Source organism: Diabrotica virgifera, chromosome 7 (assembly GCF_917563875.1).
Source record: "Diabrotica virgifera virgifera chromosome 7, PGI_DIABVI_V3a".
NCBI classification, from domain to species: Eukaryota; Metazoa; Arthropoda; class Insecta; order Coleoptera; family Chrysomelidae; genus Diabrotica; species Diabrotica virgifera.
In genome coordinates, this window is record NC_065449.1 from 5,853,645 (window position 1) to 5,875,520 (window position 21,876).

At 30.8% G+C, this 21,876-nt stretch overlaps 1 protein-coding gene across 4 annotated transcripts in view; it reads right to left on the reverse strand.

Annotated features, from left to right (window-relative positions):
- The window catches only part of LOC114330824 (uncharacterized), a 162,059-nt gene extending 140,564 nt beyond the window's left edge, over positions 1-21,495 (reverse strand). The window contains exon 1 of one of the 4 annotated variants that reach the window (XM_050657325.1): positions 20,830-21,495. In XM_050657325.1, coding sequence (XP_050513282.1) covers positions 20,830-20,915 — 86 coding nt within the window. In that variant the 5' untranslated portion in view covers positions 20,916-21,495. Of the gene's footprint in view, positions 1-13,783; positions 13,902-15,883; positions 15,994-18,840; positions 19,014-20,829 lie in introns of those variants that run through there. The other 3 variants (XM_050657326.1, XM_050657324.1, XM_050657327.1) reach the window with 3 other exon arrangements.
- Positions 21,496-21,876: the final 381 nt, after the last annotated feature.

Below are 21,876 nucleotides of genomic sequence, written 5' to 3' on the forward strand. Positions count from 1 at the left end.
ATTACTGTGGTACCTAGGAACAAGAGGATTTATGAATATATCTGCTTCTTTAATACATTTCTTTAGGGTCCATGCCTTCCCCCAAATTATTAAAAAAGAAAGAAAATAGCTTGTTAATAGTCTTATCTTTAAATGTCTCTACTGCAGATATCATTCTTTATTTTGTAATATGGATATGGATATATAACGAATATGGATATGGATAACAATTAAAAACAGGTTGTAATTTGAAGAACTTATTCTCAGAAGCAAGTTGAGACATTTACTGTATTTTATTTTTATTTTATTCTATTTTTATTTGTTAAATAGATGGGATCACCCCATTACAGCATTATAATAACATTATATTTTTAATCTAATTTATCTTATAACTACACTCTAAAATACAATACTTAGAAATAATTCTAGAGTTTACTATAAATCATGGTTTTAAATGTTGTTCTGAAGCTATTTCCTTGTGGCATTTTTATAATCAACTATTTTCAATGGGAAATAAGCCACAATTTTACCAAAAAAATTATATTATTATTATACAATGGATTTAAATTGATTTAAACTTAAATTAAAAGGATCTATATCACAGTGACTATTTAAAAATGTTGAGGCATAATTATTGGTAGTAGCATGATAGTTTATATGAAAAATTTCAAAAGATCTTAGTCTATGCTGTGGAATATTGAAGCTTATTTTACTTAAAAGTTCCGGACATTAAATTAAATTATTTAATAATTTATAAATAAATACAGAATCAAACTGAATTCGTCTGTTATAAAGTGTTGTTAGATTTAATCTATCTAACCGCAATATTGTAACCTCAATACCTAAGAAACTTATTCTGAACTTTCTCAATGGAATTGATATACTGGTCATACATAGTAGACCAGACTAGCATGCCATATTCTAGTTGAGAGCGTACAAGAGAACAATACACAACTTTCGTTACATCAATTGGGAACTCACTACAGTTTCTTAATGTAAATCCAAGAAGTTTAACCCTTAAAAGACTATGGTTGCCATATGGCAACCATTGTAAGCAGTGATCTAAATAATTTTTTCAGTAGGTTTCTCTATTAAAAAACAGATGGCGCATGCTGTTCTGAATAGTAAAATAAGTATATTTTAAGGTAGTACTGAAAGTTCAATCTCAAGTTAGTGTTTGTTTGATTAACATCCTTGTGTATATATCCGATTTTTGTTGGTGCAAGAAAATGGACATCAGATTTATGTAAGTAACTTTTTAATACCTAATATAAATTATTTTTTGTTTAGTATACGATTTTATTTATAAGAATATACTAGATTTTAAAAATGTTGCATTAGTTTGCCTTTTTCTTTTAGTGTGTAATTATTTTAGGGCGGGAAAAACAGAAATTGCCATATGGCAACCAGAGTCTCTTTCAGTACCTATTATTGAATGTTTTTATTTTATTTTAGAAGAGGCTTTACTCTTGAAGAGGCGTTACAAATGGCGTACATACGCGGACGATTTAGATGTGGAGGGAATCTACATTGAACCACCAGACACAAATGAATTGACAGATGAAGATTCTGCTGATGAGGATAATGGTGGTATGGTAGATAATTTACCAGCAAGCCAATTACGAGCTCCAGATGAGCTTCAGGTTCGCAATTCGAACGAAAAGGATTTTGCAATGGAGAAAATAGACGCTACCAAGGTATATTTTTTATTTTTACGAAAAATATAGGTGATAAAGTTTTATTTATTTTAGGTAAACTGGAACAAAGAGGGAGATTTGGAAGCAACTGCTAGGCCATTTCCAGCATCCAGCTGCGAAGGATACAGTAACTGCACGCCCTTTGAACTTTTCGAAAAATTTATTGATGACGAATTAATCGAACTATTGGTTACAGAATCTAAGAGGTATGCGCATTTTAAAAATCTAGCTGATCCCCAAATTACGATCAACGACATGAAATGTTTTATAATAATGTTGATCATAACTGGATATAACGAATTACCTGGCAAAAAACACTACTGGGACATGGAATATGACATGATATTAGGTATGATAATCTTAGCCATTTTCTGGTATCTACTCCGGAAAATAAGAAAAAGAAATGTGCAAATAAAAGGTGCAAGTCTATAATGAGAATGATTTGCTCTAAATGTAACGTTGGCTTATGCCTAGCGTGCAATATGCAATTTCACACTAAATAATTTATAGTTTTTATTGTTATTCATAGTTTTTATTGTTATTCATAGTTGTAGTAATTTTTTATGTTTATTATAATATAGGTAGTATATGACATGAGCATCAAGTTAGCTAAACACCTATCACAAATCGATTCGAAAGTAGGTGGATAATTTGCCGCTAATTAGTCGTTAATTAGTTGTGAAAATACCGATTTTGTCGTTTCTTTTTTTTTTATTTTTTTAGGTGCTTTGCTAACTTGATATAAAGTTAGCAAAGCACACCTCCGAAAAATGACTTTAGAGCGTTCGTAGGAGAATCGGAATAGGATTAGTTTTTGCCGCTAATTAGTCGCTAATTAGTTGTGAAAAAATTAATTTTCTAAATTAATTTTTTTTTTGTTTTTTTGGGTGCTTTGCTAACTTGATATAAAGTTGGCAAAGCACGCTTCCATAAAATGATTTTAGGGATTTCGTAAAAGAATGAAAATAGAATGAGAATTTGCCGCTAATTAGTCGCTAATTAGTTGTGAAGAAATTAATTTTCTAAATTAATTTTTTTTGTTTTTTCGGGTTCTTTGCTAACTTGATATAAAGTTGGCAAGCACACCTCCGAAAAATCATTTTAGGGTTTTCGTAGAAGAATAGGAATAGAAAAAAAATTTGCCGCTAATTAGTCGTGAATTAGTTGTGAGAATACCGATTTTGTCGTTTATTTTTTATTTTTAGGTGCTTTGCTAACTTGATATAAGGTTAGCAAAGCACACCTGCAAAAAATGACTTTCGAGCGTTCGTAGAAGAATGGGAATAGAATGAGAATTTGCCGCTAATTAGTCGCTAATTAGTTCTGAAAAAAATAATTTTTTTAATTAATTTTTTTTTTGTTTTTTTGGGTGTTTTGCTAACTTGATATAAAGTTGGCAAAGCACGCCTCAATCAAATGATTTAAGGGTTTTCGTAAAAAAATGAGAATAGAATGAGAATTTGCCGCTAATTAGTCGCTAATTAGTTGTGAAAAAATGAATTTTCTAAATGAATTTTTTTTTCGTTTTTTTGGATGCTTTGCTAACTTGATATAAAGTTGGCAAAGCACGCCCCCATAAAATGATTTTATGGGTTTCGTAAAAGAATGAAAATATAATATGAATTTGCCGCTAATTAGTCGCTACTTAGTTGTGAAGAAATGAATTTTCTAAATTAATTTTTTTTTTGTTTTTTTGGGTGCTTCGCTAACTTGATATAAAGTTGGCGAAGCACGCCTCCCTAAAATGATTTTAGTGTTTTCGTAAAAGAATGAAAATAGAATCAGAATTTGCCGCTAATTAATCGCTAATTAGTTGTGAAGGTATTTCATCCATAAATTCTGTTTTTTTTTGGTTTTTACGGTGCTTCGCTTACTCAACATTAAGTAGGCAAAGCACGCATCTTTAAAATGATTTAAGTTTTTTCGTAAAAGCTTTTTGTATAAATTTATACAACATTCAAACTGTTATTCATAATACGAGTATCGCGATTATGACAGGATAGCGTTTCGAAAATTCATAAATGGCTGTTAATATGTTCGATATGAATTGGAACCTATACAAGATTCACCGTCTTGGTATCTTTTTAGTGGACAATGTAGTAATGTGTAGAAGACTTATGCTGAATAACCGAACATTTTTTTTCTCAGTGTGCTTCAGGCACAAAAAGCGTGATTTTTGTACGTGTGCGTAACGCAAAATCACGATTTTTGAGCCTTCAACATGAAAAACTATGTTCGTACGTATGAGCAATCGTCGATTTAGGCTCAGACGATTTTACGGCTTGGCTTCGCCTCGCCTCAAAAATTACGTCTTCGCCAAAATCGACTTCTTGCTCACACGTACGAAAATAGCTATTTTCCCTCAAGTGAATATTTCCTTCGCAAGAAATTTTTTTTTCCCCAAGGAATGAAAATAACTATTTTTTATCAAAGCGGTCCAAAAAGCCTCCTTTTTTGCCCGCTTAGCGGACAAAAATCGGCTTTTTCTCCCATTATGATTAAAAAATCGTTTGCACCATGGAAAATGTACTTTTTAATCGTGATTGATTTGTAATGTCACACGTAATAATATAAAAGGATTCATTTTGCAGGACACTTTGAAAACACGGAAAGAAATAAATTGTCGAACTCTGTGAAATCAGACTCACAGCTAGGCCTTTGACGAAGCAAACTGTCTCAAGGAAACGATGCGACTAAGAAGAATGCATTCTTCTTAGGTGCAACCAATGGTTAGCTTTTCCGGCTTGGTCCTCAGGGAGCAGCGGGCTCACTGGGTCGTTGACCATGCATTTTCAGAGATACATACAAAAGAATAATCCAGAATTTCCGTTCGGGATAGTCAGATATAATCCTACACGTAAAATAGTTCAGAGAATCATCCATTCGTGTTCTTCCAAGGACTCGTATGACTACTATATTGAGTAGAGACAATGTCTACAACTTTATTTTGTTGTAAACAACTATTTTCTTATACTAAACATCAGTCAACTAAAATTTTTTTTGTACCATTTCGTGTTTTTTTAAAAAATACAACACAATATCAGAGAAAATAAAAGTTTTTAACTTTTTATTGTCAAAAATGGTAAATTGTTTATAATGAAATACGTTCCACTAAATTTCATTTATAACTATTTTGTTATTTTACTCTTTGTTTTTCCTTGGGACTTTGAGATTAGATTGGAAATTACACATAATAAGAATTTGGTGGTCGATGACCATCGAAGTCAAAATCTATTCATTTTTAAAAATTACTACTGTAGAATAACTTTTATATATATGAGTGGTAAAAAGGCGGGCGGTCGGGCAAACTTTATATGAAGTCAGCAAAGAACCGTAAAAAACAAAAAAACAACGACAAAATTGGTATTCTCACAACTATTGCACGACTAATTAGCGACAAATTCTTATTCTATTCATATTCTTTTACGAAAACCCTGAAAAGATTGTACGTGTAGAAAGATTGGCGTGCTTTACCAACTTTATATCGAGTAAGCGAAGCACCGTAAAAAACAAAACAAAAAAAGTTCTGAATGAAGTTCCTTCGCAACTAATTAGCGGCAAAATCTCATTCTATTCTCATTTTTTTACGAAAACCCTTAAATCATTTTATTGAGGCGTGCTTTGCCAACTTTATATCAAGTTAGCAAAACACCCAAAAAAAAAAAAAATTCATTTAGAAAATTCATTCCTTCACAACTAATTAGCGACTAATTAGCGGCAAATTCTCATTCTATTTTTATTCTTTTACAAAATACCTAAAATCATTTTATGGAAGCGTGCTTTGCCAACTTTATATCAAGTTAGCAAAGCACCCGAAAAAACAAAAAAAAAATTAATTTAGAAAATTAATTTTTTCACAACTAATTAGCGACTAATTAGCGGCAAAAACTAATCCTATTCCCATTCTCCTACGAACGCTCTGAAGTCATTTTTTGAACGTGTACTTTACTAACTTTACATCGAGTTAGCGGAGCACCTGAAACAACAAAAATAATATCAAAAAAATTGCTAAAAAAATTCGTCCACAACTAATTAGCGACTAATAAGCGACAAATTCTCATCCTATTTCCATGCTTTTACGAAAAAACTTAAATCATTTTAAAGATGCGTGCTTTGCCTACTTAATGTTGAGTAAGCGAAGCACCGTAAAAACCAAAAAAAAAAACAGAATTTATGGATGAAATACCTTCACAACTAATTAGCGATTAATTAGCGGCAAATTCTGATTCTATTTTCATTCTTTTACGAAAACACTAAAATCATTTTAGGGAGGCGTGCTTCGCCAACTTTATATCAAGTTAGCGAAGCACCCAAAAAAACAAAAAAAAATTAATTTAGAAAATTCATTTCTTCACAACTAAGTAGCGACTAATTAGCGGCAAATTCATATTATATTTTCATTCTTTTACGAAACCCATAAAATCATTTTATGGGGGCGTGCTTTGCCAACTTTATATCAAGTTAGCAAAGCATCCAAAAAAACGAAAAAAAAATTCATTTAGAAAATTCATTTTTTCACAACTAATTAGCGACTAATTAGCGGCAAATTCTCATTCTATTCTCATTTTTTTACGAAAACCCTTAAATCATTTGATTAAGGCGTGCTTTGCCAACTTTATATCAAGTTAGCAAAACACCCAAAAAAACAAAAAAAAAAATTAATTAAAAAAATTATTTTTTTCAGAACTAATTAGCGACTAATTAGCGGCAAATTCTCATTCTATTCCCATTCTTCTACGAACGCTCGAAAGTCATTTTTTGCAGGTGTGCTTTGCTAACCTTATATCAAGTTAGCAAAGCACCTAAAAATAAAAAATAAACGACAAAATCGGTATTCTCACAACTAATTCACGACTAATTAGCGGCAAATTTTTTTTCTATTCCTATTCTTCTACGAAAACCCTAAAATGATTTTTCGGAGGTGTGCTTGCCAACTTTATATCAAGTTAGCAAAGAACCCGAAAAAACAAAAAAAAATTAATTTAGAAAATTAATTTCTTCACAACTAATTAGCGACTAATTAGCGGCAAATTCTCATTCTATTTTCATTCTTTTACGAAATCCCTAAAATCATTTTATGGAAGCGTGCTTTGCCAACTTTATATCAAGTTAGCAAAGCACCCAAAAAAACAAAAAAAAATTAATTTAGAAAATTAATTTTTTCACAACTAATTAGCGACTAATTAGCGGCAAAAACTAATCCTATTCCGATTCTCCTACGAACGCTCTAAAGTCATTTTTCGGAGGTGTGCTTTGCTAACTTTATATCAAGTTAGCAAAGCACCTAAAAAAATAAAAAAAAAAGAAACGAAAAAATCGGTATTTTCACAACTAATTAACGACTAATTAGCGGCAAATTATCCACCTACTTTCGAATCGATTTGTGATAGGTGTTTAGCTAACTTGATGCTCATAGGAAGGACTATGGTTGCCATATGGCAATCTTCTTTTTTTTATAAAAAATACTTAAATTGTTTATTTTTTTTATTATAATTTTAATATTTGTTCAAAATAAAACATAAATCACGAACTTTTTTTCAGCTTTTTAATAAAAACAAAAGTCCGTCCTTTAAGGGTTAAGACCTTTCAATCTGTAATCTGTGAAATATGGGCATTGAAATAATTGCTTTCATTAAAAGTGATGCCCAGGTCTCTAACTTGATTTTTATATCTTAAGTTAACGTTATTCATAAGATAGTTTGAGTCATATTGTTTGTTCCCCCTAAAAAAACTGATATAATAGCATTTATCGATATTTAATGTAAGATTATTATGTATACTCCAGCCCCATAACATGTCAATATCCTTTTGCAATATATCGATGACTCAGAAGCCAATCGGTGTAAGTCAATAAGTGTTTAAAATGAGATACTAAGAAGTTTCTGACAATAGTTGCAGAAATTTAAGTAGTTATTAAAAACAAATAAACTGTATTTATTTTTCATAATATGGATAACATATTCATAAATACAAACAAGGAAATAATAATATATATAATAATAAGTGTTATATCTCATAAGTCATTTTTAAAGAGAATGTGACTTACACCGTTTGACTTCTGAAGCATCCATATGTATGTCAGCTATAGATTTTATACATATAACTTTAACCCGGCACCTGCCACGTGGCTTTGCAAGGCGCCAACTGCCACGTGGGGTTGCTCACAGCACCCCTTAAAATTTTTCTGTGATCTACTTGTTTAAAAACAAAATAATGTGTTGAGTAACACAAGAATATAAATAAACATGTTTTATTAACTTATTAGCCACTAATATGTTATAAAAGTTAAAAAATACAATGAAAAAGGTGTTATAAGCAAATTAGCAAGTACCTAGCCATAATAAATGAAGTCAAGTAAAATATCTAAAAAGTACAGAGTACAGAGTCTATATTAATAATTTAAATCAGTTATTTCAATAAAAAAATGTAAATTTGACCTGTTTATCAAAAATACAAAAAACATTTAAAACTTAAAGTGCCAGATGATGACATCCCAATTCGACTTTAGAGCTATAAGTTCAGAATGACACTAAATAACCACTTCAAACACTAACACATATATGCTATATAATATTATAGAAAGCTACTATGACGCACAGCTCGAGTACCAAACTTGAAATACCAAATATTTGATAAAAATGTGTTATGGGGTGCTGGTAGCACCCCACGTGGCAGGTGCCGGGTTAAGAGGAAACAGTAGCGATCAACAGGTAGCAAAAACGCGTTCCAAGATTGCGGCTGTAATTTTGAATATTTTTCGAGATATTTGGCACATGTATTCGTAATATAATAAAGAATGGAGGTACAGAGCCCAATTTGAAAAATATATTAATATGTGGAAATTACTCTGTAATTAAATACAATATTAAAAAAACGAGCCTGTACCGCCATTAAGAAGAACAAAAAAATACACTTTCTTCAAATAAACGTTTTTATCTAGATTTTGTGTCATTTTGGAACTACTAAATTTTTTTATTTCATTAGACTTAGTCAGAAAAAGAATGTGTGTGAACTTTGTACGCACGTAAGAAGTTATATTTATTTATTAACGGGATAAACCCAATACATACAAAATACAATAAAGCAGAGCTTTCATTGTAATAATGAAAATACAAAATTTAGATACATGTAAAACTACAACTAAGTATAAAACACAAACATAAAAAATAAAAAGAATATAAAATATTTTTAAATGATGAAAACAACTGAATCAATTATGACAGTTAAATCTATTTAATTTTTTTTTTAATTCAAAATTCAAGACGCCCGTCTATATTCTATAATATAATTTCAACGAAATAAATAATATACTTAACAGGTTAGTTGTATTTTATTTAAATATTAAACTAACTTTCTTACCTACCACTTTCAAAAATTTTTTATTAAAACAACCAAAAATTAAAAAAAAATGAATCATCCAGGATTGGAACTTGGGACCTCTCAATCTCTGGTCCAATGCTCTACTAACCAAGCTATCGAGCCCCTTGCAAGTGACGTCTCAGATATAATTACACAACACGGTGTCAAATAGATCAAGTGAAGTATAAAAATATTATACCTAGATATTTTATTATCTTACTACCGAGGAAGACAAATCCAAGGACACAAGAATTATAATAAATAATACATTTACTAAAAACACTAATATATTCTTTTAATGACTTATTTGCGCTGATACATACATAATTTGAAAGATTAGCAACGAACTACATACTGTCTGTGTGCGCATGTGCCAGGGAATTATAAAATTTCACTCTTGATCGTAAAGAAGTATAACTTCAAAAAATATGTAGTTAGTTGATTTTCTTTGTCATTGAATGTATCAATTTAAGCACAGTGGATGACGAATTTGGAGATATATGGGTTTTCCTGTTACTAAATATATTGTTGTTTGTGGATTGAATGGTAATAAAATCTCAAAATTGAAAAAAAAATGGAGTTAGTGAGACAAGACACCATTATCAAGAAAGATGTTTCTGAAAAGGTTTCCTACTCTTTATTCAGAATCTGATAATTTAACACGGTTACAAAACAACTAAGGTTGAGACATCAACTAATCAACAAACTATAAATATGTCCTTGTGATACTATGCTTGTATGTCAAAAAATTGTATGTCCCTGATTATTTCTCAAAGGAAATCAATATATTGCATTTTCTAAATATATTCACAAACATTGGATGAAGAAAATTTCCAGTTTCATAACTTGTCATTGTTAAACTTCCAGGATGATGAAAAATGTTCACATAATGTTAACAAGTTAAACCCCGGCATGAAATTTTTTTTTTGTAAGATCTATAGACCAGAAATTAGGAAACAGTGTCTGTGTATGCAGATTTTACTACCAAATTTGAACATGTTTAGACTATGGAAATACTACAGTGGATTATCAACTCATATTGTAACATTGCACAAATTCATGTTATAATATATAAGGAGCACTGATTATAATAATTCACACTAACTTAACTTAAAAAAACTTAGGATGGTGTTCAGAAAGAAGTATCAACAGTTTTGCTTCAGAAACCTATACCTTTTTATTACCCTGCACTATGGACTGTCATAAAGAAAGTTTTTGATAGTCTTTCTATCTCCCTACCTAGTGGGAAGGGGTTTTAGCGCAGCCATCAATCTTATGAGGACAAGAAATATATTGCAAAATTCAAGGATCGTCCCTCTCATTAGATAACATCAAGTTTTAATTATACTGGATGTGGAATAGCTAATCTTTTTGCACCTCATTTTTCTTTGTTTACACTAATGAAGACCTGAATGTTGCAACCTTTCTCATTCAGCTCATTTAGCTGCTGTTAACATTCCTGTGTATAATATAACTCTTGCAGAGGTATTCTCAGGTATTCAAAGTTTAAAGGATACCTTGAGCTACAGGCTGATAAGATCACTGTGTGTTTATACTTTGATTAACACGGCTGCGTTATGAGGCAGATAGACCTCGTAAAGCAAAATCTCTTGCCAATACTTCTGTTCATTGCTAATTCACCTCATTATAACATTACACACTACTAGGGTAAACATGGTATTATATTGGTTAGCCCTTCATCCACATGCAACACATTTGGTTCAGCCTATGGATGTTGCTGTATTCTGTTCTTTGGAAATGGTTGGAAAAATGCAGTACACCAGTATTGGATTGATAATTAGATTTTTCCTGTTTTAAGTAAAATTCTCTTCTGTCCTCTTTTGAAAAATTTACTACAGGAAAGAATAGTGCAACCATTATTAAATAATGGATTCTGAAAATCTGGCTTAGTTTCCTGAAATGTTGGTGATGTTTCCCAATAACAAAATAGACATTTAAAAAAAAGAGTAGGAACTGCACGAAATAAAATAAAGCAAATACTTCTAAAAAATACTAGATGTTTCGAGTTCCACTCTAGAAATCATGTTCAAAAGATTAAAGAGAAATTTGTTGAACAAAATTGTGTAAAACCGCCAATTGTTGTTGAGTTTATGTTCAAACTGTTAATTTCAGGAGAAAGAATAAAATATCAGTCTCCAGACGCAGTGGATGTAGATGCTTAAACTTAAATATTTTATTATACCATAATTACATATTATTAATAAAGTTCTCAGTACCTTTTTGAGTGTCAATTACTAACCCTTGGATGTGTCAACTACTGACACTTTTACAATGCTTTTTATACATTTTATGAAAAATGTTTGGAAACACAGTTTTCTCATAATTTGTTTGATGAATATTGTTTGAAAGGATTAGATTATTAGTGCAGTCACTGAAGGTTTTCACCTCTGATTTCATTGAACCTCCATTGATTTTCATGAAAATTGGTGAGTAGTTAGAGAATACCTCAAGGAACAAAGGTGACATGATGCCAACTTGCGCTTTTACCCTGGGGGTGTATGCTTCCCTCTCGGGGGTGAAAATTGTTTTATTAAAAATAATAAAATAAATCGATTAAGAGACAAATTCTAAGAAAAATTTATTATATAAAGTTATTAAGATAAACCATTACTTTTTGAGTTATTACAGGTCAAAGATTTTATTTTTTCGTAAAAAAATGCATGTTTTAAAGCTGTTTTTCACATATATGTCAAAAATTATAAGCTTTGACAAAAAAGTTATTATTACCAAAATTGAAGATAATAAAAAACTGAATACACTCCTCACTTAGAAAACTGGTAGCAAAAACTGAGTACTATAGACTAGACTATCGATTCAGAACAATAACTAGAAATATCAGCCTATATAAATTTTTTAAGAATTTGTATCCAGGCAAAGGACCAGGATTGTCCGCACGCCACTGGACAAAAATAGGGAATGTTAGCAGTTTTTTGGTGCATTCATAAATTAATAACATAATATAGATTAATGTTATATTAAGATTGTAGACCAATAATTGCTAGAATTCTGCTAAGAATCTCCTTAAGTAGTTTTTAGATAACATAGAATAATTAAACTTTATATAAACTCCATTTCCAATCTGCCTTTAAAATCAACGCTATTTCTATATGCTGATGATACGGGACTCTTGTATGCTGACAAAGATCCCAAAAAGCTAGAATATGCTGTAGAAAAAGATCTGACAGATATAGATGACTGGCTCAGATACCACAAGCTCTCACTCAATATGAATAAATGTAGTTACACAATAATTTCAAATATTGAAGAACACAGAGAGTTACAGTTAAATTTTGGAAAATTCAAATTCGTTAAAAAAAATGTTACCAAATACCTTGGCTTACACATAGATAATCGACTAACATGGGAACAGCATATATTGAACACGTGTCAAAAAATAGCTCCAGCAGTGGGTATGCTTGGAAGAATTGCAAAATTTATAAGTATCCCACAGCGTAAAATGATCTATCACTCTTTAATAAATTCACATTTGTCATATCTAACCATTGTTTGGGGTAATACAAATCAAAAACAGCTACATCCTCTCATGGTGTTACAGAACAAGGCTGTGAAATATATATTTCAACTGTCAAGACTTCATCCAACTGACGACCTGTACTATCAGAGAGGAATTCTAAACATTGAGTCGCTATACATTTTGCAAGTTTGTATATTCATTCATCAAATTAAGCTTTCTCAAACACTTACAAATATTACTCTAAGACGTATAGAAGATGTGCATGACCATAATACCAGACAGGGAGGTAGTTTTCAAACCGTAAGAATGCGAACTACTGGTGCACAAAGAAGTATATACTCAAGTGGTCTGATTTTGTATAATAAGTTACCCACAAAGATCAAAGACTGCAGGCTAGAAAGATTTAAAACTGAATTAAAAGAGTTACTTCTTACTAACTACTACAACAGATAGCTTTAATTGAATATAATTCTACAACAATTTAATAATAAATAATAATTTAATCATTTACTTTAATACAATTTCTTTAATGAATCTATATAGGAAATCTTAACCTTCAGTGTAAAGTAGTCTAAAAAGTTTTATGTCATGTAATCTGTTACTATTATATTTATGTTTATTATGTTACCACAAAACCAGCATAGCTAGGGCTCTTGGTTTTTTTAATGTATTTTTTTTTGTATATTGTTATTACGTATTTTAATAAATGGAATAAAAAAAAAAAAAAAAAAACTTTTATTGGTGTTTATCTCAAAATGTATAAAATGTGACATTCCTTGTTTTTCCCCTGTACTCTTCAAATGAAATTATATTAAAAAAAAAAGAATATTAGAATGGATAGAAACAGATTGAAAATATTTAAAATGGTATTTAAGTAATATAGATATACGACATAGTATAAACTAAGGGTAAATGAAAGAGGACAAAAAGGGAATAGTAAAGAATATTATGATACAGTGTAGCATAAGCTGAAAATGTTATTATTTAGAACTGAAATCTACAGTAATATGAATGTATTGGTGCAATGTTCTTATTAGATACGCCATTATCTTGTACAGATTGTTTCACTCCATGTAAACCTTAACAATTGCCAAGGACAAAGATTTGTTTCAAAGATTAGTAGGTCTATTAGATGGTTTTTAGTTAATTACATTGTATACACTATCCAAAAATTGTTCAATGGAAGGCATAAAGGGATTGACAATGCTGTTAGCTGAGCCTTAAGACTACTGATAAAAATTCATTAACTAACCTGTGATTTTGAGTTTGCCTTTGAGGGTATGACATTGTATTTGTCTGAACTGGTCCATGATCAATTCTCATGGAATGTATTTCCATAGCACACACATTTATGCACAATTTTTTACTTTAAACACTACAGCACTGCTGATATTTCACATTATTGTAGGTTAACCTTTTCACTAATAGCTAATGTTTACGTTTTTAATAATAGGTTGCATTTTCGCATCAATGGTGCTTAACAGGTTAAACATTGTTAATCTGTACAAATGTTTAAAACCAAATTAATAGGCCATATTAAAAGCACTAATAGTTAGGTACAGTACAACCTGCCATATTCAGACCTGTCATATCCAGACCTCTCCATATCCGGACGGTTCTGTGCCGTCCAGATCTACCGAAATCTACCGAGAAAGGCAGTCCTGCTGTTGGACAATGCACTAAAAGATGGCGAAAAGATGAAAGATGGCGTATTATAGAATCTATAAAATGTGTCTATCTACGAAAGTTATTGACGGCATTGATTACTGGAATATATGAAGGAGAAAACGTTTCAGAGACTATAAAAGAAGTAGTGGTCTTGATATCCGGATTTTTTCATATCCGGATCGGTCTGTCGCCACATTGATCCGGATACGGCAGGTTTGACTGTAGTTGTTTTTTAGTTGTCTTTTTATGGATACTGTATATGAGGCTATGCATGCAATAAGGGCGAACTCACCAGTGACTTGCTGGAGTTCGCCCTTGTTGCACACATAGCCTCATTATGTTTTATAATTTTAATAACTGTATGTACTATATTTAAAATCCAATTTTTGTTTTTACCTTACTTTGTACTAATGTTATTATAAATTGATTATTTTTTGTGTATATTAGGGCGTTCCCTATTTTTGAATATTTAAACTTCTTCATCGTTTGACTGGACTCTTGGGTATCATATTTTGCTGTATTAACTAACTATTGCTAACTATTTAAATTGTACATGACTTATCGACGTCTTTATCTAAGTATTACTTGATTATATAGGATTTTTTAGAAATTTAGCAATAACATGAAGACTAAGAATAAAAATATTGAAGCAAAGCAAAGATGTGTAATTTTCAACCAAACAATTTAAAAATAATAGGTAAGATAACTTGAAAAGGTCCATCTACAACAGCACTAATGCACAATGTTTGCATGCAAATAATCATCAATATGTATTTATTTTGATAACAAATTTGATAATTAAAAACACAATAGAAACATGAGAAGTCTAAAGGAAAACCAGCAGATGGTGGTGTCAATGACATGAAGAAGAGAACTAAACTAAAAAGGAATCAGAATAGATCTAAAAGGGAATGATGTGGTTAATATCTATAAGCTTCAAATTGTACTTTTGAGTGAGTTCAAGCAGGTCATATCGTATTTTATAGCTTTGATCGCGCTGCACAACCCGAGGGTACCCAGAGGGAGAACGCCTGCGCATTATGTTTTCGGAGGGCAATATTCGACCTTATTGAACGTCCAATTTTGTAATGCGCAGGCATTCTCCCTCTGGGTACCCTCGGGTTGTGCAGCGCGATCAAAGCTTATAAATACAACTTTCTCTTGAAACTGTAAATATTATAAATCAAATAATATTAAAAAAAGAATATTAGAATGGATAGAAACTGGACAGATTGAAATTGTTTAAAAAAAATGGTATTTAAGTAATAAAGATATACGATATAGTATAAAATAATAAGAGTGAATGAAAGAGGAGAGACAAAAAAGGGAATAGTAGAGAATATGATAGGATGTAAAATAAGCTTCTTCTTCTTATTATTATAATAGGCCTCTTGGCCTATTCCTTACCGAAAATATTATTTTGAACTGAAATCTACAGTAATATGAATGTATTGGTGCAATGTTCTCATTATTAGGTACACCATTATCTTGTAGATTGTTCCACTCCATGTAAACCTTAACAATTACCAAGGACAAAGATTTGTTTCAAAGTTTGGTATGTGTAGATAGTGTTTAGTTAGGTAGATTGTATACACTACCCCAAAATTGTTCAATCGAAGGCATAAAAGGATTGGCAATGCTGTTAGCTGGGGCTTAAACTACTGATAAAAATTCATTAATTAACCTGTGATTTTGAGTTTGCCTTTGAGGGTATGACATTGTATTTGTCTGAACTGGTCCATGATCAATTCTCATGGAACATATTTCCATAGCACACATCATTTAATGTTTGAATGTGCAACTGCAAATAATCATCAATATGTATTTATTTTGATAAAAAATTTGATAGTTAAAAACACAATAGAAACATGAGAAGCCTAAAGGAAAACTAGCAGATGCTGGTGTCAACAACACGAAGAAGAAAACTAAATGAAAGGAATCAGAATAGATCTAAAAGAGAATGATATGGACAGCATCTATAAGCTTCAAATACTTTTAAAACCTTCCCTAGTAAGTGGAGTGACAGTTATATACTTAACTCCGGTTTTTAGAAACGATGACAGAGACAATATAAAAAATTATAGACCTGTTGTTATGTTATCTGCCATCCCCAAACTTTTTGAATTAATTTTAAACAAATATCTTACTTGGCACTGAAGAAATCTCTTGATTAATGAGCAACATGGATTTAGGCAGGGTAAATCTACGTCTACGAATCTTGTCTTATATCATGATTACATTGTCAGGGCTTTCGAAGATGGGTACCAAGTGGACTCCATTTATACTGATTTCTCGAAGACCTTTGACACAGTGATCCATTCTTTACTCATCTTTAAATTAAGATGTATTGGTTTTCCTCAATGGTTTCTTTCATGGTTGAGTAGTTATCTTGATGAAAGAGTTCAGTTTGTTTTTATAAAGGGTTCACTTTCGATTCCTATCTTTTAGGGGTCCAACAAGGCTTACATGTGGGTCCTCTTCTCTTTAACTTGTTTATTAATGATATTTCTGAGGTAATAAAAGTTTGTCAGTTTTTGTTATTTGCCTATGACCTTAAGCTATATTTTAAAGTTTCAAATTGGTCTCTTTCCAATTGTCTCCAGTTGAATAAAGATAAGAGTTTTGTTATATCCTTAAGCAAATCTAAAAATAATGTTATGTTTGACTATCACATTAATATAATACAAGCGTTCTATCAAGAGTAACTGAAATTAAAGATTTGGGGGTGTTATTTGACAGTTCCTTGTCATTTATCCCACACATTAACAATTTGTCAAATAAAGCATACCGTAATCTAGGTTTTATCACAAGAAACTCTCGAGATCTTTCCGTACCCACATATAGAATTTTATATCTTACTTTCGTCCGTAGCATCCTGTCTTATGCTTCTATAGTATGGTCACCATACTATTTTAACCATATTTACACCCTTGAAAAAATTCAAAATAAGTTTCTCCGGACTTACAGAACATAATCAGTTCTCTAAATATCAGTTCTTTAGAAGACTACGGAACTAAATGTGATTTAATTCTCTATAAACTACTTGTTCATACCACCGACTGTTCTGATTTATTAAGTCATATCAACTTAAGATGTAGCACTAGAATTCTTAGAGACATGCCCGTATTTTCTATAAAACACTATCACACCAACTATGGCAAATTCTGTCCAATTAACAGGATTCAGACACTGGGAAATGACTTTAGTCAATCTTATGATCTGGTGGATACAAGATTTGTAAGATTTAAACTGCCTGACTGAGTATGTTAGGAATCGAAGATGAGTGACCTTTACCTTGGAGTCTTCATTTCATTTGATTTTAATTGTCAGAGATTTTCATTTTAATAATATTTTCAGGAAATTTAATTTACTTAAATTATAATCATTTGTTTAACAATATTTATTAATTATTTAATACTTAGTTTAGTATTTGTGTTATGGATAGGATACTTTATTTTTGTTATTTGTAAAAATGGGGACATCCCTTAATAAATAAAATAAAATAAAAAATACAATTTAAAAATACACTAAAACCTCGATACAACGGACCTCTATCTAATGAACTTCTGATATAATGGACAAAGAATCAGGTCAAATGTAAAAAAGTTAAAAACATCCTGTTAATATTATACATACTTAACCCTACCAATACCAAAATACATTGCATAACAACGGGGTCCCCGTGGACCCAAACGTTGTATTTTACAAAGAATTTCAATACACTTTTTATTATAGCATAATGAGGACACATTTCTAAATACGTAGTCTGATTTATTTTAAACCTATTTTTATATAACGGACTTTCGGCTTCCCAGTCCCCCCAATTAGTCCGTTATATCAAGGTTTTACTGTAATAGGTAAGATATCTTGAAAAGGTCCATCTACAGCACTAATGCACAATGTTTGCATATGCAAATAATCATCAATATGTATTTATTTTGATAAAAAATTTGATAATTAAAAACACAATAGAAACATGAGACATCTAAAGGAAAACCAGCAGATGCTGGTGTCAATGACATGAAGAAGAGAACTAAACTAAAAAGGAATCAGAATAGATCTAAAAGGGAATGATGTGTTTAATATCTATAAGCTTCAAATTGTACTTTTGAGTGAGTTCAAGCAGGTCATATCATATTTTATAAATACAACTTTCTCTTGAAACTGTAAATATTATAAATCAAATAATATTAAAAAAAGAATATTAGAATGGATAGAAACTGGACAGATTGAAACTATTTATAAAAAATGGTATTTAAGTAATATAGATTTATGATATAGTATAAAATAATAAGGGTGAATGAAAGAGGAGAGACAAAAAGGAAATAGTAAAGAATATGATACAGTGTAACATCAGCTGAAAATGTTATTATTTAGAACTGAAATCTACAGTAATATGAATGTATTGGTGCAATGTTCTTATTATATACGCCATTATCTTGTACAGATTGTTTCACTCCATGTAAACCTTAACAATTGTGAAGGACAAAGATTTGTTTCAAAGATTAGTAGGTCTATTAGATGGTTTTTAGTTAATTACATTGTATACACTATCCAAAAATTGTTCAATGGAAGGCATAAAAGAATTGACAATGCTGTTAGCTGAGCCTTAAGACTACTGATAAAAATTCATTAACTAACCTGTGATTTTGAGTTTGCCTTTGAGGGTATGACATTGTATTTGTCTGAACTGGTCCATGATCAATTCTCATGGAATGTATTTCCATAGCACACACATTTACGCACAATTTTTTACTTTAAACACTACAGCACTGCTGATATTTCACATTATTGTAGGTTAACCTTTTCACTAATAGCTAATGTTTACGTTTTTAATAATAGATTGCATTTTCGCATCAATGGCGATTAATAGGTTAAACAGTTAAAAATTGTTAATCTGTATAAATGTTTAAAATCTAATTAATAGTCCATAATATTAAAAGCACTAGTTAGGTAGTTGTTTTTTAGTTGTCTTTTTATGGATACTGTATATATGAGGTTATGAATGCAACAAGGGCGAACTCACCATTGACATGCCATTGGAGTTCACCCTTGTTGCACACATAGCCTCATTATGTTTTATAATTTTAATAACTGTAGGTACTATATTTAAAATCCAATTTTTGTTTTTACCTTACTATGTACTAATGTTATTATAAATTGACTATTTTTTGTGTATATTATAGCATTCCCTATTTTTGAATATTTAGGGCCAGTACTTTATGTCTTGATTAACAGCCCGTTAGTTAACGGAGGTTTAATCGGGACCTGTTTAGGGTCTCTTGCGTTGTAATAAATGCAATTATAATTATTATTATACTTATTTATAATTATAATAATACTTGTAATTTGTAATTGCATTTATTACAACGCAAGAGACCCTAAAGAGGTCCCGATTAAACCTCCGTTAACTAACGGGCTGTTAATCAAGACATAAAGTACCGGCCCTTAAACTTCTTCATCCTTTGGCTGGACTCTTGGGTGTCATATTTTGCTGTATTAACTAACTATTGCTAACTATTTAAATTGTTGTACATGACTTATAGATGTCTTTATGTAAGTATATTACTTGATTATATAGGATTTTTTAGAAATTTATCAATAACATGAAGAATAAGGATAAAAATATTGAAGCAAAGCAAAGATGTGTAATTTTCAACCAAACAATTTAAAAATAATAGGTAAGATAACTTGAAAAGGTCCATCTACAACAGCACTAATGCACAATGTTTGCATATGCAAATAATCATCAATATGTATTTATTTTGATAACAAATTTGATAATTAAAAACACAATAGAAACATGAGAAGTCTAAAGGAAAACCAGCAGATGGTGGTGTCAATGACATGAAGAAGAGAACTAAACTAAAAAGGAATCAGAATAGCTCTAAAAGGGAATGATGTGGTTAATATCTATGAGCTTCAAATTGTACTTTTGAGTGAGTTCAAGCAGGTCATATCGTATTTTATAAATACAACTTCCTCTTGAAACTGTAAATATTATAAATCAAATACCTATTAAAAAAGAATATTAAAATGGATAGAAACTGGACAGATTGAAATTATTAAAAAAAAATGGTATTTAAGATAGATTTACGATATAGTATAAAATAATAAGGGTGAATGGAAGAGGAGAGACAAAAAGGGAATAGTAGAGAATATGATAGGATGTAAAATAAGCTGAAAACATTATTTTGAACTGAAATCTACTGTACTGGTGCAATGTTCTTATTATTAGGTCCACCATTATCTTGTACAGATTGTTCCACTCCATGTAAACCTTAACAATTACCAACGACAAAGATTTATTTCAAAGTTTGGTATGTCTAGATTCTAGATGGTTTTTAGTTAGGTAGGTACATTGTATACACTATCCCAAATTGTTCAATCTCTCTCTCCTGTCGTTTCCCCATTACTGAGGATCGTGATTTCTTCCAATATTCCTAACAATGTTTCTCCATTGGTCTCTATCTTGAGCTGCTCTAAGAGCTTCGCAGAATGAGTTTCCAGCTGAATGCTTTATTTGGTCAGACCATCTAGTTTGGACCAATTGTTCAATAGAACGTATAAAATTATTGGCAAAGCTGTTAGCTGGGGCTTAAGACTACTGATAAAAATTCATTAACTAACCTGTGATTTTGAGTTTGCCTTTGAGGGTATGACATTGTATTTGTCTGAACTGGTCCATGATCAATTCTCATGGAATGTATTTCCATAGCACACACATTTACGCACAATTTTTTACTTTAAACACTACAGCACTGCGGATATTTCACATTATTGTAGGTTAACCTTTTCACTAATAGCTAATGTTTACGTTTTTAATAATGGATGCGACCGTACATAAACTCTGTTTTATTTAACACACATTGTATGCAGTTTATTTTTATTAACGTGTTTATGTAGACGAAATATAGATATATTGAACACAATAACTATGCCATGAAAGCTTCATGTTTGCCAGGTACGCTATAAAAACGGAATATTATCATTATTACTCGCCTAAGACGAAAGCGTTTTGTACAATATTATTCAAATAGTGAACAAAAAGTAGATATTAAACTTTTAAAACGTGGTAGAAGTTGAACCAGTACTGTGTAGCTGTTCTGGGTAAAACGAAATAAACATCACTATTTTGATCACAAAAAAGTTTTTGAGGGAATCACTCCAAAATCGTCGTTTCAGTGACTAAAAATACAATATCGATATTAATTCAACTCCTACAGCGCCATATTCGACATCTTGGTTAAGGTTTAACAAGAATCGTACGAAAACAGGTCCGGGATAGTCTATCTTGGCGAACGCAAGGGGAGAGAGGTAGTCTAGAAAAAGATAGCGCTAAATTAATCAACGACACGATTCAGCTACTTCATCCATGAAAGCCACGTCATCCTTTTCCTTGTAAATTCACATTTTTACGTTTTTCCCTACAAAAATTCATTCTTAGCTTCCAAATATCTTAAGAAAAATAAAACATCAAACATATTTGTCTATTAAAAGTACCGTTGTGGAAATTATTATTAGATTTAAAATAAAAATGTAGGACGTATTTCTTAGCATACACAATTCATTCAAAGATACTTCTGTTTCAGTTTCAGTCTTGAACTACGTGTGTTAAAGTGAGACGGAATATGGACTATTGGTTTAAAGGGGATATATTCAAACAAACTTTAATAA